At 47.8% G+C, this 17,464-nt stretch overlaps 1 protein-coding gene across 5 annotated transcripts in view; it reads left to right on the top strand.

Moving 5' to 3' along the window:
* Nucleotides 1–17,464, top strand: part of ENO4 (enolase 4) — a 249,582-nt gene that overhangs the window by 122,767 nt on the left and 109,351 nt on the right. For all 5 annotated transcript variants that reach the window (XM_033943107.1, XM_033943106.1, XM_033943104.1 and 2 more), the window contains exon 4: nt 11,134–11,270. In XM_033943107.1, coding sequence (XP_033798998.1) covers nt 11,134–11,270 — 137 coding nt within the window. The remainder of the gene's footprint in view (nt 1–11,133; nt 11,271–17,464) is intronic.

Here is a 17,464-nt window from a genome sequence, read left to right on the forward strand (position 1 = left end):
GTTGATCCGTTTCTTCGTTTTGTTTTGCGATAATCTCATAGCAGGACCAGAATTCTGTCGGGTCGATCTTGCCTCTAGTAGTGTGAGTTTTATTATTTCTCGTTTTGTTGTTTTTGGTGGGTTTTTGTTGGCAGTCAATAGAGAAGTTACATAGTCTGTGATCAGACCATAGTGAGTCTGTCCAGTTATCTTGTTTCCAAAGGAATTTGGGGTTGGTTGGGTCTTTGGTGGAGAATGTGACCAGATCTAACTGATGACCTCTTTGATGAGTTTTGACTGGGAGGGGGTTGAAGTAGTCTAGTTGGGAACCAGAAGCACAAGGGGGCACTCAGAGAAACTGAAAGGGGACAATTTTAGAACCAATGCTATGAAGTTCTTTTTTACTCAGAGGGTGGTGGACACCTGGAATGCGCTTCCAGAGGTTGTGATAGGACAGAGTACACTAAGGGGGTTCAAAGAAGGATTGGATAAATTCCTGAACGATAGGGGGATTGAGGGATACAGATAGAGGTAGAGATAGGTTATAGATAGAGTATAGATAGAGGGATCAAAGGGCATAGAAAAGGATCACCTTACAGGTCATGGGCCTGATGGGCTGCCACGGAGGCAGACTGCTGGGCGCGATGGACCTCTGGTCTGACCCAGCGGAGGCAACTTCTTATGTTCTTAAAGGCAGAGTTGGGGGTTGGCGATTTGGGATGATCAGTTTTCGACTAGTGGGAGGAGTAGCTGGATTTCATCGGTGTAGGAATGGAATTTAATGTACTTCTGGGCTATATCGATGGCAGGTCTGATGTAGAGGTTAAATAGGAGGGGGGATAGAAGGGCGCCTTGAGGAACACCGTATTTGATAGGTTTGGGGTCAGATTTGTGTGGCCTTAGTAGGACTGTTTGGTGAAGGAAGGAAGTGAACCACTGGAGGGCAGAGTCCTTGATTCCGAGGTCACAGAGTCTGGATAAGAGGAGGTGGTGGTCGACAGTGTCAAAGGCAGCGCTGAGGTCAAGTAGGACCAGTAAGGCATCGCTGCCTTTGTCAAGTATCGACCAGCTATCTATGATATCCAGGAGTATTGACTCTGTGCTGTGGCCTGTTCGGAAGCTAGATTGTGCAGGGGACAAGGCAGCTTGTTCTATTGAAAGGGTGTAATCGGCGCAGCACTATTCGTTCTAGGAGTTTGGAGACAAATGGGAGGTTGGAGACTGGCCAGTAATTGCTGGGTTCATTAGGGTCGAGGGCGTTTTTTTGAGTGTGGGTTTGATAATAGCTGACTTCCAGCTGAGTGGTACTGTCCCCATGGAGAGGGAGGAATTAATGATGAGGAGGATAGATTCCGCCATGGCGTCTTCTGTGGATGGTAGGAGGGTGAGTGACAGGGGTCAAGGATGGTGCCGGAGGGCTTGAGTTCTCTAAGGGTTTTGAGAACCTCAGCATGGGTGGCCATGTGAAGTTGGGATAGAGTGGCAGAGGATGGAGTATTGGGGTTGGGTTGGGGGTATGCTGGTGGGGGATTGGTGCTAGTGGCAGTGTCAAGATTATTACGGATGGTTTGTACCTTGGACTGGAAGAAATCTGAGAGAGTCTCACTATCAAGTTCAGTTGGGTTGTTGTGTTTTTTTCCTTGGGTGATGGTGAAGAGTTGGTTTGTAAGGGCAAACAGTTGTTTGGATCTGGCTGGGACTTTCTGTAGGAAGTGAGAGTAGTAGGCTTTATCCCAGGACAAGCAGGCAGCTATTCTTGACTGATGGGTGACGGCACCGACGGAGCCCCGGTACGGACAATTTTAGAGTGATTGCACTCTAAGAACTTTTTAGAAAGTTCTAGCTCGGCCGCACCGCGCACGCGCGAGTGCCTTCCCGCCCGACAGAGGCGCGCGGTCCCTCAGTTTCTTAGTTTCCGCGGAGCTAAGAAGACGCGTTTTCAACGGCTGTTGAAAATTTTTTCCTACTTGCCTTCCCGCTCGCGTAAACGTTTGGCTAATTTGCCTTTTTTCTTTCAATTTTTTCTTCAATTTCGGTTTTCCCCGGCGGGGCCTTCTGCCACCATCGAAGCCTCGGCCTTCGATTTGGCGGAAGCCGTTTTTCCTTTCATGCCCCCTCAACCGGGTTTTAAAAAGTGCCAGCGGTGTGCTAGGCCTATATCTCTCACGGACCCACACAACTGGTGTTTACAGTGTTTGGGTCCTGAGCATCAGGCCTCCTCTTGCACCCGCTGTGCTACTTTGAAAAAACGAACTTTAAAAAATCGCTTAATTCAACAGCGATTGTTGTTCGGTGCCGAGATGTCCGACCCCGTTCCTTCGACTCCGGCTTCGGCACCGATTCAGTCGGCACCCTCGTCTTCGACGCCGCGTGATTCCACACCGGCATCCCAACAGTCAGGTAAGCCGGCTAAGAAGCCTTCCCCGCTGGAACGTCTTCCGGCCTCGAGTGCAGTGAGCCCAATCCTGCCGCCGGTTAGACGCCAGCGGAAGCGCTCCGCCCCTATAGAGGTGAGTCCCTCGACATCGGGCTCCTCATCTCCGGGGCGTCGAGCGGCACCGCAGGTACCGCAGAAGAAAAAAGCGGTACCGGTGCCATCCCTCGATGACCGCATTACGGCCATCCTTCAGGTGCAGCTGAAGGAACAATTAGAACGACTCCTTCCTGCTATCATGACACCGAACCTTCCGGTGCCAGTTCGCACCGAGCCATCGGTACCGGTTGTTGAACAACCTGTATCGGTACCGATTGTGGAACCCGTTTTAACCGCTTCCACTGTTTCGGTACCGCTTCACCTAACCTCATCGGTATCGATGCCAGTCCTTGCACCGGAGCCGAGAGCTCACCATCAATCGGTGCAGACTTCGGCACCGGTGCGTCCGATAACTTCTCCGGACACGGTATCGATGAGGTCGGGTAAGTCGATGCGCAAAACCCGACACATGCAAACGTCGACACCTGAGTCTCGGGACCATTCTTCCCATGTAAGGGACCCTGATCTGTGGGGAGACTCAGAGGAACCCTTTCTTTCTGAAGGAGAATGTTCCTCAGAGGAGGAGGATTCGGCTGTCCCTGACCCATCCTCCAAACAGGCCACTTCCTCTTTCTCTAGTTTTTTGAAAGAGATGTGTGAGTCCTTGTCCATTCCTTTGGAGGCTGAATCCAAAAAGTCTAAAGCTTTTTTGGATGCCCTTGATTTTGATCAGCCTCCAAAGGAATTTTTGAAACTTCCCCTTCATGACATCCTAAGGGAAACTTTCTATAAGAATTTAGAGACTCCTTTAACTGTCCCAGGGGCCCCACGTAAACTGGATTCTCTATATAAGGTAATTCCCATTCCTGGGTTCGACAAACCTCAACTACCACATGAATCCTTATTTGTCGAATCCACCCTTAAAAAGACTTCAGGAGCCAGTGTATATGCATCTGTCCCTCCTGGCAGAGAAGGAAGGGCCATGGATAAATTTGGTAAGAGGCTCTACCAAAATGCTATGTTAGCTAATAGGGCTAGTAATTATGCTTTTCATTTTTCTTTTTATTTAAAGCATCTCCTTACCACCATGGCTTCTTTCGAGAAATATCTTCCTTCACGAAAGCATTCTGCTTTTCACACATGCTTGTCGTCTCTTCTCCAATTGCGTAAGTTTATGGTGAGATCCATATATGACACTTTTGAACTTACATCCAGAGCGACAGCAATGTCAGTAGCTATGCGTCGTTTGGCCTGGCTTCGGGTATCCGAGCTTGATGTTAACCATCAAGATCGGTTAGCCAATGCCCCATGTCTAGGGGATGAGCTCTTTGGGGATTCCATGGACTCAACCACACAAAAGCTCTCTGCTCATGAGACGCGCTGGGATACCCTGCTCAAAAATAAAAAGAAGCCTCCTCCGCCAAGACCATACAGGCAGCAATCGGCCTATCAACGCCGTTTCACAGCCCGTCCATTGCCTACCACTGCTCAACAACCTAGGCGTCAGAGACAACAGCAACGTCAGCCTCCCAGACAACAGCAACAGCAACAAGCTGTAAAACAACCTCCTCAGCAAAAGTCACAGCCCTTTTGACTTCATTCTCCGCAGTATAGCCAGTATCCCTATTCCTGCTCTCCTGCCTCAACCAATTGGAGGTCGACTTTCTCTGTTCCTCAGCCGGTGGGAAGTAATCACTTCGGACCAATGGGTCCTCAACATCATCCGCCACGGCTACTCTCTCAACTTTCAGACTCTTCCACCTCAAAGCCTGCCAAAAGAGTCTGCTTTGAACAGTCCTCAATCAGCCCTCCTTATTCAGGAGGTCCAATCCCTCCTCCTTCTGAACGCTATAGAGGAAGTTCCTCTAGATCAAAAGGGGCAGGGATTCTACTCCCGCTACTTTCTAGTTCCCAAAAAGACAGGAGATCTCAGACCCATCCTGGATCTTCGCGATCTCAACATTCATCTGGTAAAAGAAAAATTCAAGATGCTTTCTTTAGCCATCCTTTATCCCCTTCTAAATCAAAACGACTGGCTATGCTCCCTCGATCTCAAAGAGGCTTACACTCACATACCGATCAATGTAACCTCAAGACCATATCTCCGATTCATGATCAATCATTGTCATTACCAGTACAAGGTGCTGCCCTTCGGTCTTGCCTCATCTCCAAGGGTATTCACCAAATGTCTCATTGTGGTGGCGGCTTTTCTACGCTCTCACCACCTGCATGTATTTCCTTACCTGGACGATTGGTTGATCAAAGACACTTCTGCCCAAGCGGTCCTTCTGGCCACCAACCAAACCATCCAGTTTCTACAACTTCTGGGATTCGAGATCAATCTACCCAAATCCCATATCATTCCCACTCAGAGACTTCAATTCATTGGAGCGATCCTGGATACACTCCTCATGAGAGCTTTCCTACCATCCAATCGTCTTCAGACCCTTCAATCTCTATGTCACCAGGTACTTCCTCTGCCGTCCATCTCAGCAAGGCAAATGATGGTGCTCTTGGGACACATGGCATCCACAGTTCATGTCACACCTCATGCCCGTCTTCACCTGCGCACTCCTCAATGGACCCTTGCGACCCAGTGGTCCCAAGCGTCGGACCCTTGCTCACGACACATATCTGTGACATCATCTCTTCGTCAGTCTCTGCAATGGTGGTTGGTATCCTCAAATCTATCCAGAGGTCTTCTGTTCCATCAGCCTCCTCATCAACTAGTCATCACCACCGACGCCTCCCTGTATGCATGGGGAGCTCACTTGAACGAGTTCCAGACTCAAGGTCTTTGGTCAGCCCAGGAGAGGAAACATCAAATCAATTTCCTGGAACTCAGAGCGATGTTTTACGCCCTCAAGGCCTTCCAACACCTTCTCTTTCCTCAGGTCCTTCTGTTGTGCACAGACAATCAGGTTGCGATGTACTACATCAACAAACAGGGTGGGACAGGCTCTCGCCTTTTATGCCAGGAAGCCCAGAAGATCTGGACTTGGGCCATAGATCATCATCTCTTCCTGAAAGCTATATACATTCAAGGGAAACAGAATTCCTTAGCAGACAAACTCAGCAGAATTCTCCAACCTCACGAGTGGACACTCGATCCCGTAACTCTGCACTCTATCTTCAATCAATGGGGCACTCCTCAGATAGACCTCTTTGCAGCTCCTCACAATCATCAGCTGCCCCTATTCTGCTCCAGACTTTACTCTCCACACCGTCTAACAGCAGATGCTTTTCTCCTCGACTGGTCGAATCTGTTCCTGTACGCCTTCCCTCCTCTGCCTCTCATGTTGAGAACCTTGTTCAAGCTCAAGAGGGAACGAGCCACCATGATTCTGATTGCTCCGAGGTGGCCCAGGCAACATTGGTTCTCCCTTCTACTTCAACTCAGTTCCAGGGAACCTTTTCTTCTTCCTCTGTTTCCTTCGCTGCTTACGCAACAGCAGGGAACCCTTCTGCATCCCAACCTCCAGTCTCTACACCTGATGGCTTGGTATCTCTCGGGCTGAACTCGACTGATACTCTTTTATCTCAGCCCGTTCGTTCCATTCTGGATGCCTCCAGGAAACCAGCCACTCTACAATGTTACCATCAAAAGTGGACGAGGTTTTCTTCCTGGTGTCTTCTTCATCATCTTGATCCCACTTCCCTAGCGGTGGAGACGTTGTTGGATTATCTTCTTTCTTTGTCTGATTCTGGCCTGAAGTCCTCTTCCATCAGGGTCCACCTCAGTGCCATTGCAGCTTTTCATGAGCCAGTCCATGGAAAACTTCTTTCAGCTCATCCCCTGGTATCCAGGTTCATGCGTGGGCTTTTCAATGTGAAACCACCTCTTAAAGCCCCTCCGGTTATCTGGGATCTCAATGTGGTTCTTTCAGCTTTAATGAAGCCTCCATTTGAACCTTTAGCTACTTCTCCTTTCAAATTTCTCACTTGGAAGGTACTTTTCCTTATTGCTCTTACCTCTGCCAGGAGAGTCAGTGAGCTTCATGCACTGGTTGCAGATCCACCTTTTACGGTCTTTCATCATGACAAGGTGGTTCTGCGTACACATCCAAAGTTTCTCCCCAAGGTTGTCTCGGAATTTCATCTCAACCAATCCATTGTCCTACCGGTTTTTTTTCCAAAACCTCATTCTCATTCTGGGGAACAAGCTCTGCATACTTTGGATTGTAAAAGGGCTCTTGCTTACTATCTGCAGCGTACGAAACCCCACAGATCAGTTCCCCAACTTTTTCTGTCCTTTGATCCGAACAAATTGGGACGTCCTGTTTCTAAACGCACGTTGTCTAATTGGCTAGCAGCGTGCATTTCTTTCTGTTATGCTCAGACCGGACTGACACTGGAAGGTTCTGTCACGGCCCATCGAGTCAGAGCAATGGCAGCATCTGTAGCTTTCCTCCGTTCCACTCCTATTGAGGAAATCTGCAAAGCTGCTACTTGGTCCTCAGTTCACACTTTTACATCTCATTATTGTCTGGATGCATTCTCCAGAAGGGATGGTCACTTCGGCCAATCTGTATTACAAAATTTGTTTTCTTAATGGCCAACCTTCCCTCCATCCCTCTTTTTGTTAGCTTAGAGGTCACCCATCAGTCAAGAATAGCTGCCTGCTTGTCCTGGGATAAAGCACAGTTACTTACCGTAACAGGTGTTATCCAGGGACAGCAGGCAGATATTCTTGCGTCCCACCCACCTCCCCGGGTTGGCTTCTTAGCTGGCTTATACTAACTGAGGGACCGCGCGCCTCTGTCGGGCGGGAAGGCACTCGCGCGTGCGCGGTGCGGCCGAGCTAGAACTTTCTAAAAAGTTCTTAGAGTGCAATCACTCTAAAATTGTCCGTACCGGGGCTCCGTCGGTGCCGTCACCCATCAGTCAAGAATATCTGCCTGCTGTCCCTGGATAACACCTGTTACGGTAAGTAACTGTGCTTTCTTTGCTTCTAGGATGGCGGCTTTGTAGGTGGTAGATGTTTTTTCCCAGTGAGCTTTGGATTCTGAATTTGGGTGTTTGATCCGTTTTTTTTCTGCTTTCCTCAGCGATCTTTTTATGGATCGGAGGTTGCTGGTGTACCAGGGAGCAAGTGTTTTATTGGTGGTTTTTTGTGTTATTTTAGTCTGAGTGAGGCTGTTATAGAGGGACTGGATGTTGGAGTGCCAGGTGGAGGCTGCTAGGTCGATGGAGTGGAGATGTTGGGTGTAGGTTTTGTTTAGATTGCAAATGCCTGCTGCCTGTTGACTGAGTTAGGGCAAATGCTTGCTGCTTGTTGACTGAGTTAGGGATTCGATGTTGGGTGGGTGGGATAGGGCCTTTAAGCGGGGCTGGGGTAGTTTCGAGTGGGAGTTGGAACTCAATGAGATGGTGGTCTGACAATGGGACAGGTGTAGTGGTGCAGATTGTTTGTTGGGGCTCTGCAGTCAGGTCCCTATGGGTGAAGATTAAGTCTAAGGTGTTGCCAGCTGAGTGTGTGGGGGTGGTTATAGCTTGGTGGAATCCCAGGTCAGTGAGGGAGGAGAGGAAGCTGTCACTCATTCCTAAGGTGTTGGGGTAATCTGGGAAGTTGAAGTCTCCTAGGATGGTCACATGTTTGTTGGAGATGGATAGCTCAGTGATGAATTCGAGGAGGAACTCTAGGGCTTCTGCTGTGTCGTGGGGGGCTCTGTAGAGTAGGATGAGGGTGATTTTTGTGTTTGTGGCCCAGGGTGAAGGCTAGGGTTTCTAGGGTGGGAACGTTCATAGAGCTTATCAGTTTTGGTGTGGTGGAGGTCTTGACGAAGGTGGCCACTCCGCCCCCTTTCCCAGTGGTGTGTGAGCAGGCTAGGGCCTGGTAGCCTGGAGGACACAATTCGCCTAGTGCTATCCCATCATTGTCTTGGAGCTAGGTTTCGGTGACTATGAGGGAGTCCCTCTTGTCACAGATGAGGACATGGAGGAGGAAGGTCTTGTTGTTAACTGATCTTGCATTGATGAGTGCAAATTTGAGTGTATTGCTGGTGGGGAGGGTAGGATGGGGATGAGGTTGGCAGGGTTTCTGGTAAGGTTGTTTTTGTATTGAGAGGCTAGGTCACCATGTTTGCCTTTGTCTGTGACGATGGGGATGGTGAAGTATAGTGTTGTGAGGAGGGTTGGGGATGTAGTGGAAAGGGGGGAGGCCTGGAATGTTGGTGGCATGTTATATGTAGTAGTGATGTGTGAGGATAGAGATGGTGTTTTTCTGTAGGAGGTAGTTTCTTGGCCTTTTGATCCCCGCAAGTAGTAGTTTCTTGATTTGGCCCTTTGGTCCCTGCAAGTAACCCTTTGGCCAGGTTGCCGGTGGACAGGCCTGCCTAGGCGTCAAACCTTTAGTAGAGCTGCAGGAGAGCTCATTGTGGTTGCGGTCCAGTGGTCTGGGGCTGGTCTGCTGCTGTTGCTCAGAGGAGAAGCTTCCGCCCGCACATAAGCAACTGTAGCGCGGCACAGGCAGGCTTCGCCAGCATCAGTTTCTTTTCTAAAGTGCTGCGAAGGTAAGGGGAGGGAGGGAGATAGATTTGGCCGGAGAATGGTGACCGCGCACCTTCCCTCCCTTAAGTTTCTTTACGCCGCGAATTTAAGGGGGAGGGAGATTCTCGGGTCGCTGAAGGGCGGTGAGGTGGCGAGAGGAAAGAGTGGATGCTTCGGGGACGGGGCGGTGAAGGGGAAGGCAGGGACTGGGCGGTGAAGGGGACGGTGGTCCGGTGACGGGGCAGTGAAGGGGATGGTGGTCCGGTGACGGGGCAATGACAGGGACAGATTTTTTCCCCGTGTCATTCTCTACTACCAATCTTTCCGTCTCTGCTTACAGAGAGTCACGGGTCTCTTTTTCATCCCAACCTACAGTCTCTACATCTGACAACCTGGTACCTCTCGGGATAACTTCACACCTTCAGTTTCTCAATCTGTTAGAGACATTTTAGATGCTTCCAGAAAACCAGCCACAAGGCAATGTTACACTCAAAAATGGAGTCGGTTTTCTGTTTGCTGCAATCTTCATCATCAGGAGCCTCAGTCTCCCTCCTTGTCTTCGATTCTGGATTATCTTTTTAATTTATCCCAGTCTGGCCTCAAATCCACCTCCATTAGAGTCCATCTCAATGCAATTGCTGCTTTTCATCAACCATTGGATGGAAAACCTCTCTGCTCATCCTGTGGTTTCCAGATTTATGAAAGGATTTTTCAATGTCTAACCACCTCTCAAACCACCTCCAGTAGTTTGGGATCTCAATGTTGTACTTACTCATTTGATGAAGCTTCCATTTGAACCAATGTCTATGGCTCATCTTAAATATCTTACTTGGAAGGTAGTCTTCCTCATTTCTCTCACATCTGCTTGCAGAGTTAGTGAACTACAAGCTTTGGTAGCAGATGCACCATTTACAGTATTTCATCATGATAAGGTGGTACTCCGCACCCATTCGAAATTCTTACCCAAAGCTACTACAGAATTTAATCTCAACCAATCGATTATTCTCCCAGTGTTCTTTTCCAAGCCTCATTCTCAACCTGGAGAAACAGCTCTTCATATTCTGGACTGCAAACGAGCATTGGCCTACTATTTGTAAAGGAGTAAATCACATAGATCTACTCCACAACTTTTTGTCTCCTTTGACCCAAATAAGTTGGGGCATCCAGTTTCTAAGAGGACAATTTCCAATTTGTTGGCTGCTTGCATCTTGTTTTGTTATGCTCAGGCTGGGTTGCAACTGGAAGGTTGAGTCACAGCCCACAAAGTTAGAGTTATGGCAGCTTCAATATCTTTCTGTAGATCCATTCCTATTGTTGAAATATGCAAAGCTGCAACTTGGTCCTCGGTTCATGCCTTCACTTCACATTTACTGTCTGGAATCCTATTCCATACGGGATGGCCACTTTGGCCAAATAGTATTACAAAATTTATTTTCCTGAACGTCAATACTCCCACCATCCCATTCTGGTTAACTTTAAGGTCTCCCACATGTGAGAATATGCTGCCTGCTTGTCCTGGGATAATGCACAGTTACAGTACTTACCGTAACAGGTGTTATTCAGGGACAGCAGGCAGATATTCTTACAATCCACCCACCTCCCCTGGTTGGCTTCTTAGCTGGCTATCTAAACTGAGGAGATGCGCGCCTACGTTGGGTGGGAAGGCACTCGTGCATGAGCGGTGTGGTCAGTCGCAAACTTTCTAAAGTTCTTAAACACCTTAGTATTAGATAAGATATAGGGAAGGTGGGAGTGGGAAATACAATAATTGATAATTGTTTATTATTAATATATGGGTGGGAGAGAAGGGATTCTTTTATATTTATATATTTTAAGGAGTATAAGTAAGATTGTCAAGTGATTTGTTAAAATTTTTCTGATTAACTCTTGTTGTAATATTTGAAAATGAATAAAGATTTACAAAAAAAAAATGAAGTTCTTAAAGTGAAACAGCACCTTTGCAGCTGTTCGCATTGGGACTCCATGGATGACGTCACCCACATGTGAGAATATCTGCCTTCTGTCACTGGATAACACCTGTTACGGTAAGTAACTGTGCTTTATTGAAGGTAGAAACCTAATCTCCCATTAATATCAGCTATTTATAAATACACAAGTGAAAACAGTGATATTATTGACAAGAGTGAAGATCACCTTTTTAACACCTAATTAACCTTTTATTTATTTTACAGTAACTATTTTATAGAAAAATTAGAAAAAGACCAAGCCAGAAAGAAAAAAGAGCGAGAAGAAAGAGTGAATGAGCCTCCACCACCACTTGTTCCAGCAAAACCTGCAACACCTACCAAGAAAAGAAAAAACAGCAAAGGTTCTCCTCCTATTTCTGTGCTGTTATAGGGAGCTTGTTATAAAGCCCAAATGAGAAGGCATTAGAAGTTTAGTATTTTCCCAGCAACATTAGGGCAATAATCCGTATTTCATTCCATCATCAAAGGATCAGTCCCGACTAATGGGATCTCTGCTCAGAAGAGCTTACAATCTAAACTGGAATGTACGTAGGTGAGGCTGGACTCATTTAGAGCACTGGTCTTTGACCGGGGGCCGCCGCGTGAGCGGACTGCTGGGCATGATGGACCACTGGTCTGACCCAGCAGCAGCAATACTTATGTTCAATCTAATTAGGACAGAAAGGACATATAGGGATTGGGGAGTTTCTTGCAGAGAGAATAAGAGGATGGACATAATTATCATACGATGAGTGGGAGTTAAGAGTTGAAAGTAGCCTAGAAAAAATGGGCTTTTAGCTTCGATTTGAATACTGCTAGAGACAGAGCTTGGCACATTGACTCAGGCAGCCTGTTCCAGGCATATGGTGCAGCAAGATAAAAGGGACAGAGTCTGGAGTTAGCAAAGGAGGAGAAGGGTATGGATAAGTGTAGGGTTGGGCAATCACGGTTCTTGAGGGCCATGACCCAGTCGGGTTTTCAAGCTTTCCACAATGAATATGCACAAGATTAACTGCATGGACTGTTTCCATTGTATGCAGATCAATCTTATGCATATTTATTGTAGAAATCTTGAAAACCCATCTGTGATTTTCCACCCCTGGATAAGAGGGACATACCTGATGAATGGAGCTCACGAGGGTGGGGTGCGTAGGGGAAGATAAGTGAGGAGAGATATTGGGGGGCTTCAGAGTGAATGCACTTGTAAATCAGTAAGAGGAGTTTGAACTGTACAGTATACAGAAATGGATGGGAACCAATGAAGTGACTTGAGGAGAGAGGTAATGTGAGTATGTAAGGTCTGCAGAATATAAGTCATGCAGTAGAATTTTGAACAGATTGAAGGGGCGAGAGATGATTGAGCAGAAGCAAGTTACAGTAGGCTAAGCGAAAGGTGATGAGAGTGTGGATAAGAGTTTTGCTAGTGTGCTCGGAAAGGAAAGGTCAGATTTGGTAATATTACAGAGGAAGAAGTGACAGGCTTTAGCGGTTTGTGAGATCTGAGTAAAGAAGGAGAGCGAGGAGTGAAAGATAGCCCCAAGGTTGCGAGTTGATGAGACAGGGAATAGGAGAGTGTTGTCCACAGAAATGGAGAATGGAGGGAGGAGGAAGTGGATTTAGGTGGAACGATAAGGAGCTTGGTTCTAGCCATATTCAGTTTTAGATGGCAGTGAGACATCCAGGGGCATAAGAAATGAGGAGTGAGAGAGGAATCAGGAATGAAAGAAGAGAGGAACAAAAATAAGATTTGTTACATTGAGGTGTGACTCACATGAGTAGGATGAGGGCTGGCTGGGAGGACATTTAGAGGGCAGGTTGGACCAAGGACCAAGCTTACAATCTAGATATGGATATAGGTGAGTTTCTTAGGCTTGTGAAACAGTGGTGGCTAGTCTTATAAGATGAAGGTGAAAGTAGATTGATAACATAGGCTTACTAGGGAGAGTTAACGCAGGAGAGGCAGGACTATGTGAGTGTTATGTGTAAGGTAGGGTTAAAGAGAAGGTAAAAATAAATCCGGTTGTGAGTAAGAAAGAATGAAGGCAGTTATTAGCTTTATCCCAGGACAAGCAGGCAGCATATTCTTGACTGATGGGTGACGGAGCCCCGGTACGGACAATTTTAGAGTGATTGCACTCTAAGAACTTTAGAAAGTTCTAGCTAGGCCGCACCGCGCGTGCGCGAGTGCCTTCCCGCCCGACAGAGGCGCGCGGTCCCCAGTTTTCTTAATTCCGCGGAGCTAAGAAGACGCGTGTTTCCAACGGCTGTTGGAAGTTTTTTTTTTTCTAATTCACTTGCCTTCCCGCTCGCGCGTATTTTTTTCTTCATATTTTATTTCTTCTTTCTTCTTTACTTTTTGTGTAAAAAAAAAAACAAAAAACTTTTTATTTTTCATTTTTTTTGTCGAATCTGACCCGGCGGGGCCTGTTGGCACCATCGAAGCCTCGGGCTTCGATTTTGCTACAGCAGTATTTCCCTTCATGCCCCCGTCACCGGGTTTCAAAAAGTGTCAGCGGTGTGCACGTCCTATCTCCCTCTCCGACCCACACAAGTGGTGCCTCCAGTGTCTGGGTCCGGACCATAGGGCTGAAACCTGCACCCGCTGTAGTTCTTTACAAAAAAGAACTTTAAAAAATCGACAAATTCAACAGCGGATCCTTTTCGGTACCGCTATGGAAGTTGCACCGGTATCGACGTCGACGACTTCCTCCAAATCGACTCCGACTACCTCGGCACCGCCAGATCCATCGTCGATGTCGACTCCTGTAGGTAAGCCGGCTAAGAAGCCTTCCCCTACTGTTCTAGGCCCGCCAGTCGAGCATGCAGTGAGCCAAGTCCTGCAGACTGAGCGCCGGCCCCGTAAACGCTCCGCTCCCATTGAAGTATCTGCCTCGTCATCGACTTCTCCCGAGCGTCGAGCGGCACCGAAGGTACCGAGCAAGAAAAAACCGGTACCGGTGCCATCGGGACCAACGTTGGATGAGCGCATTGCCTCTATCCTCCAGGTCCAGCTTAAGCAGCAACTCCAACAGTTGCTCCCGGCTCTATTGTCTCCGAACCTTCCAGTGTCGGTACCGACTGAGCCGTCGGTGCCGTCTGTCGAACAGCCTCTTTTATTGTCATCGACTGTTTCGGCACCGCAAAAATCTTTGTCCATGCCTGTTCTGTCAGCTGAACCAAAACGGCGTGCTACTACTACGGTGTCGGAGCCGGTACTGTTCTCTGAACCTCGTACCGTTCTACATTCTCCAGCTACCGTATCCACTCGGTCTGGTAAATCGGTACGCAAGACTAAACATACTGATACATCGACTCCACTTTCCCAGGGCCATTTACAATCGGTACGGGACCCTGACTTGTGGGACGATTCAGATGATCCCCTCGGTACCGAGGAGGATTACACATCTGATGAGGAGGAACCATCAGTGCAGGATACTACTGCTAAGCCAGAGCACTCCTCCTTCACTAAATTTTTAAAGGAGATGTCAGACACTCTGTCTATTCCTTTAGAGTCTGACTCTAAAAAATCCAAGGCATTTTTGGATGCCTTGGATTTTGACCAAACTCCTAAAGAGTTTTTAAAGTTACCCCTCCATGACATCTTGAGGGAAACTTTTTATAAAAATCTTGAAACTCCTTTGACAATCCCAGGAGCCCCAAGAAAACTGGAATCTCTGTATAAAGTGATTCCAATACCTGGATTTGACAAATACCAACTTCCCCATGAATCTCTGTTGGTAGAGTCAACCCTGAAGAAATCTGCAGGAGCCAGTATGTATGCCTCTGTCCCTCCTGGCAGGGAAGGAAAGGCCATGGACAAATTTGGAAAGCGTCTTTACCAAAATGCCATGCTGGCCAACTGCTCAGGTAATTACGCATTCCATTTTTCATTTTACCTGAAGCATCTCGTTCAACAGGTAACCTCTTTTCAAAAGTATATTCCGGACCGTAAACTTCCTGCTTTTCAGCAATGTACCTCTAGTCTTTTGCAACTCAGGAAGTTTATGGTCCGTTCTATTTATGATACTTTTGAACTGACGTCTCGTGCTACTGCTATCTCTGTAGCAATGAGAAGATTAGCATGGCTGCGTGCCTTGGAACTGGACGTAAACCATCAGGACCGGCTTGCCAATGCGCCTTGCCTAGGGGATGAGCTGTTTGGGGAGTCCATGGATACCACCACACAAAAGCTCTCCGCCCATGAAACTAGGTGGGACACCTTGTTGAAAAACAAGGAGAAACCTCCTCCTCCTCGTCCATTCAGGCAACAATCTTCATATCAAAGGAGGTTTTCTGCTCGACCAGCTCAGCCTCATCCTCCTCAACCTCGCAGACAGCGTCAGCAGCAGCAACAGGCTCGTCAACAACAGCAGCCCACTGTCAAACCGGCTACTCAACCTAAGTCGACGCAGCCCTTTTGACTCCTTTCTCCAGGACATTGCCAGTCTTCCTCCCTCATGTCCTCTACCTCAGCCCATAGGAGGTCGACTACAAATTTTTCTATCTCGCTGGGAAGCAATCACCTCCGACCAGTGGGTACTTGCTATCATCGCCCACGGCTACTCCCTAAATTTTCAGACTCCTCCACCTGTAAGTCTGCCAAAAGAGTCTGCTTCCAACAAGGCTCAGTCCCCCCTCCTCGCTCAGGAGGTTCAATCCCTCCTTCTTCTCAATGCCATCGAACCAGTTCCTCTGGACCAGCAAGGCCTGGGATTTTATTCCCGGTACTTTCTTGTACCCAAAAAGACCGGAGATCTCAGACCAATATTAGATCTCAGGGATCTCAACAAATGTCTGGTCAAGGAGAAGTTCAAGATGTTATCTCTTGCCACCCTATACCCTCTTCTTTCTCAGGAAGACTGGCTATGTTCCCTCGATCTCAAGGAGGCGTATACTCACATTCCAATTCATCTGATGTCCAGACAATATCTTCGCTTTCTTGTCAATCAACATCATTACCAATACAAGGTGCTACCCTTCGGCCTAGCCTCCTCGCCCAGGGTATTCACCAAATGTCTGATTGTGGTCGCAGCTTATCTCCGCTCCCACAACTTTCAAGTCTTCCCTTACCTGGACGACTAGCTCATCAAGGCTCCTTCTCCTCAGTCCGTTCACAAAGCCACCGATCAGACCATTTACTTCCTTCGACTGTTGGGGTTCGAAATCAATCTACCCAAGTCGCACCTCATTCCAACTCAGCGACTTCAATTCATTGGAGCCATTCTGGATACTGTTCAGATGAGGGCTTTTCTTCCTCCAAACCGCCTTCACACCATCCTTCATCTCTGTCAGCAGGTGTTCCAGCAACCTTCCATCTCTGCGAATCACATGATGGTACTCTTGGGACACATGGCCTCCACAGTACATGTCACTCCCTTCGCACGTCTCCACCTGCGTACTCCTCAATGGACCCTAGCGACTCAGTGGTCACAAGCGACGGATCCTTGTTCACGACACATATCTGTGACCTCGTCTCTTCGACAGTCGCTTCTTTGGTGGTTGAAATCATCAAATCTATCCAGAGGTCTACTGTTCCATCTACCTCCTCATCAACTGGTCATCACCACGGATTCCTCCCCCTATGCATGGGGAGCTCACTTGAACGAGTTCCAAACTCAGGGATTTTGGACCACCCAGGAAAAGAAACACCACATCAATTTCCTGGAACTCAGAGCGATGTTTTACGCCCTCAAAGCTTTCCAACATCTCCTTTTTCCTCAAGTTCTTCTCATTTGCACAGACAACCAAGTTGCAATGTACTACATCAACAAACAGGGAGGAACGGGATCCCGTCCCTTATGTCAGGAAGCTCAAAGGATTTGGACCTGGGCGACTGCTCGTCACCTATTCCTGAAGGCAGTCTACATCCAGGGGGAACAGAATTGCTTAGCAGACAATCTCAGCAGAATCCTTCAACCTCACGAATGGACTCTCGACCCCTCGACTCTCCAGTTCATTTTCTCTCAATGGGGCACTCCTCAAGTGGATCTTTTTGCAGCTCCCCACAACCATCAACTGCCCCTGTTTTGCTCCAGACTTTACTCTCCTCACCGTCTGGACCCGATGCATTTCTCCTAGATTGGACCAATCTCTTCCTTTATGCATTCCCTCCTCTTCCGCTCATGCTGCGCACCTTATTCAAGCTCAAGAGGGAACAAGCCACCATGATTCTCATCGCTCCACGGTGGCCCAGACAGCATTGGTTTTCCCTTCTACTTCAACTCAGTTCCAGGGAACCCATACCTCTTCCTCTGTTTCCTTCACTGCTTACACAGCATCAGCAAACACTGCTTCATCCCAACTTACAGTCTCTGCACCTGACAGCTTGGTATCTCTCGGGCTGACTCCAGCTCATACTCTCCTTTCTCAGCCTGTCCGTTCTATTATTGATGCCTCCAGGAAACCGTCTACTCTTCAATGTTACCAACAAAAGTGGTCTCGGTTTTCTTCCTGGTGCCTGTTACATCACCATAATCCCATATCTACAGCAGTGGGATTGGTGTTGGACTATCTATTGTCCTTATCTGACTCTGGTCTTAAATCCTCTTCGATAAGG

The sequence above is a fragment of the Geotrypetes seraphini genome, chromosome 4 (assembly GCF_902459505.1).
Source record: "Geotrypetes seraphini chromosome 4, aGeoSer1.1, whole genome shotgun sequence".
NCBI classification, from domain to species: Eukaryota; Metazoa; Chordata; class Amphibia; order Gymnophiona; family Dermophiidae; genus Geotrypetes; species Geotrypetes seraphini.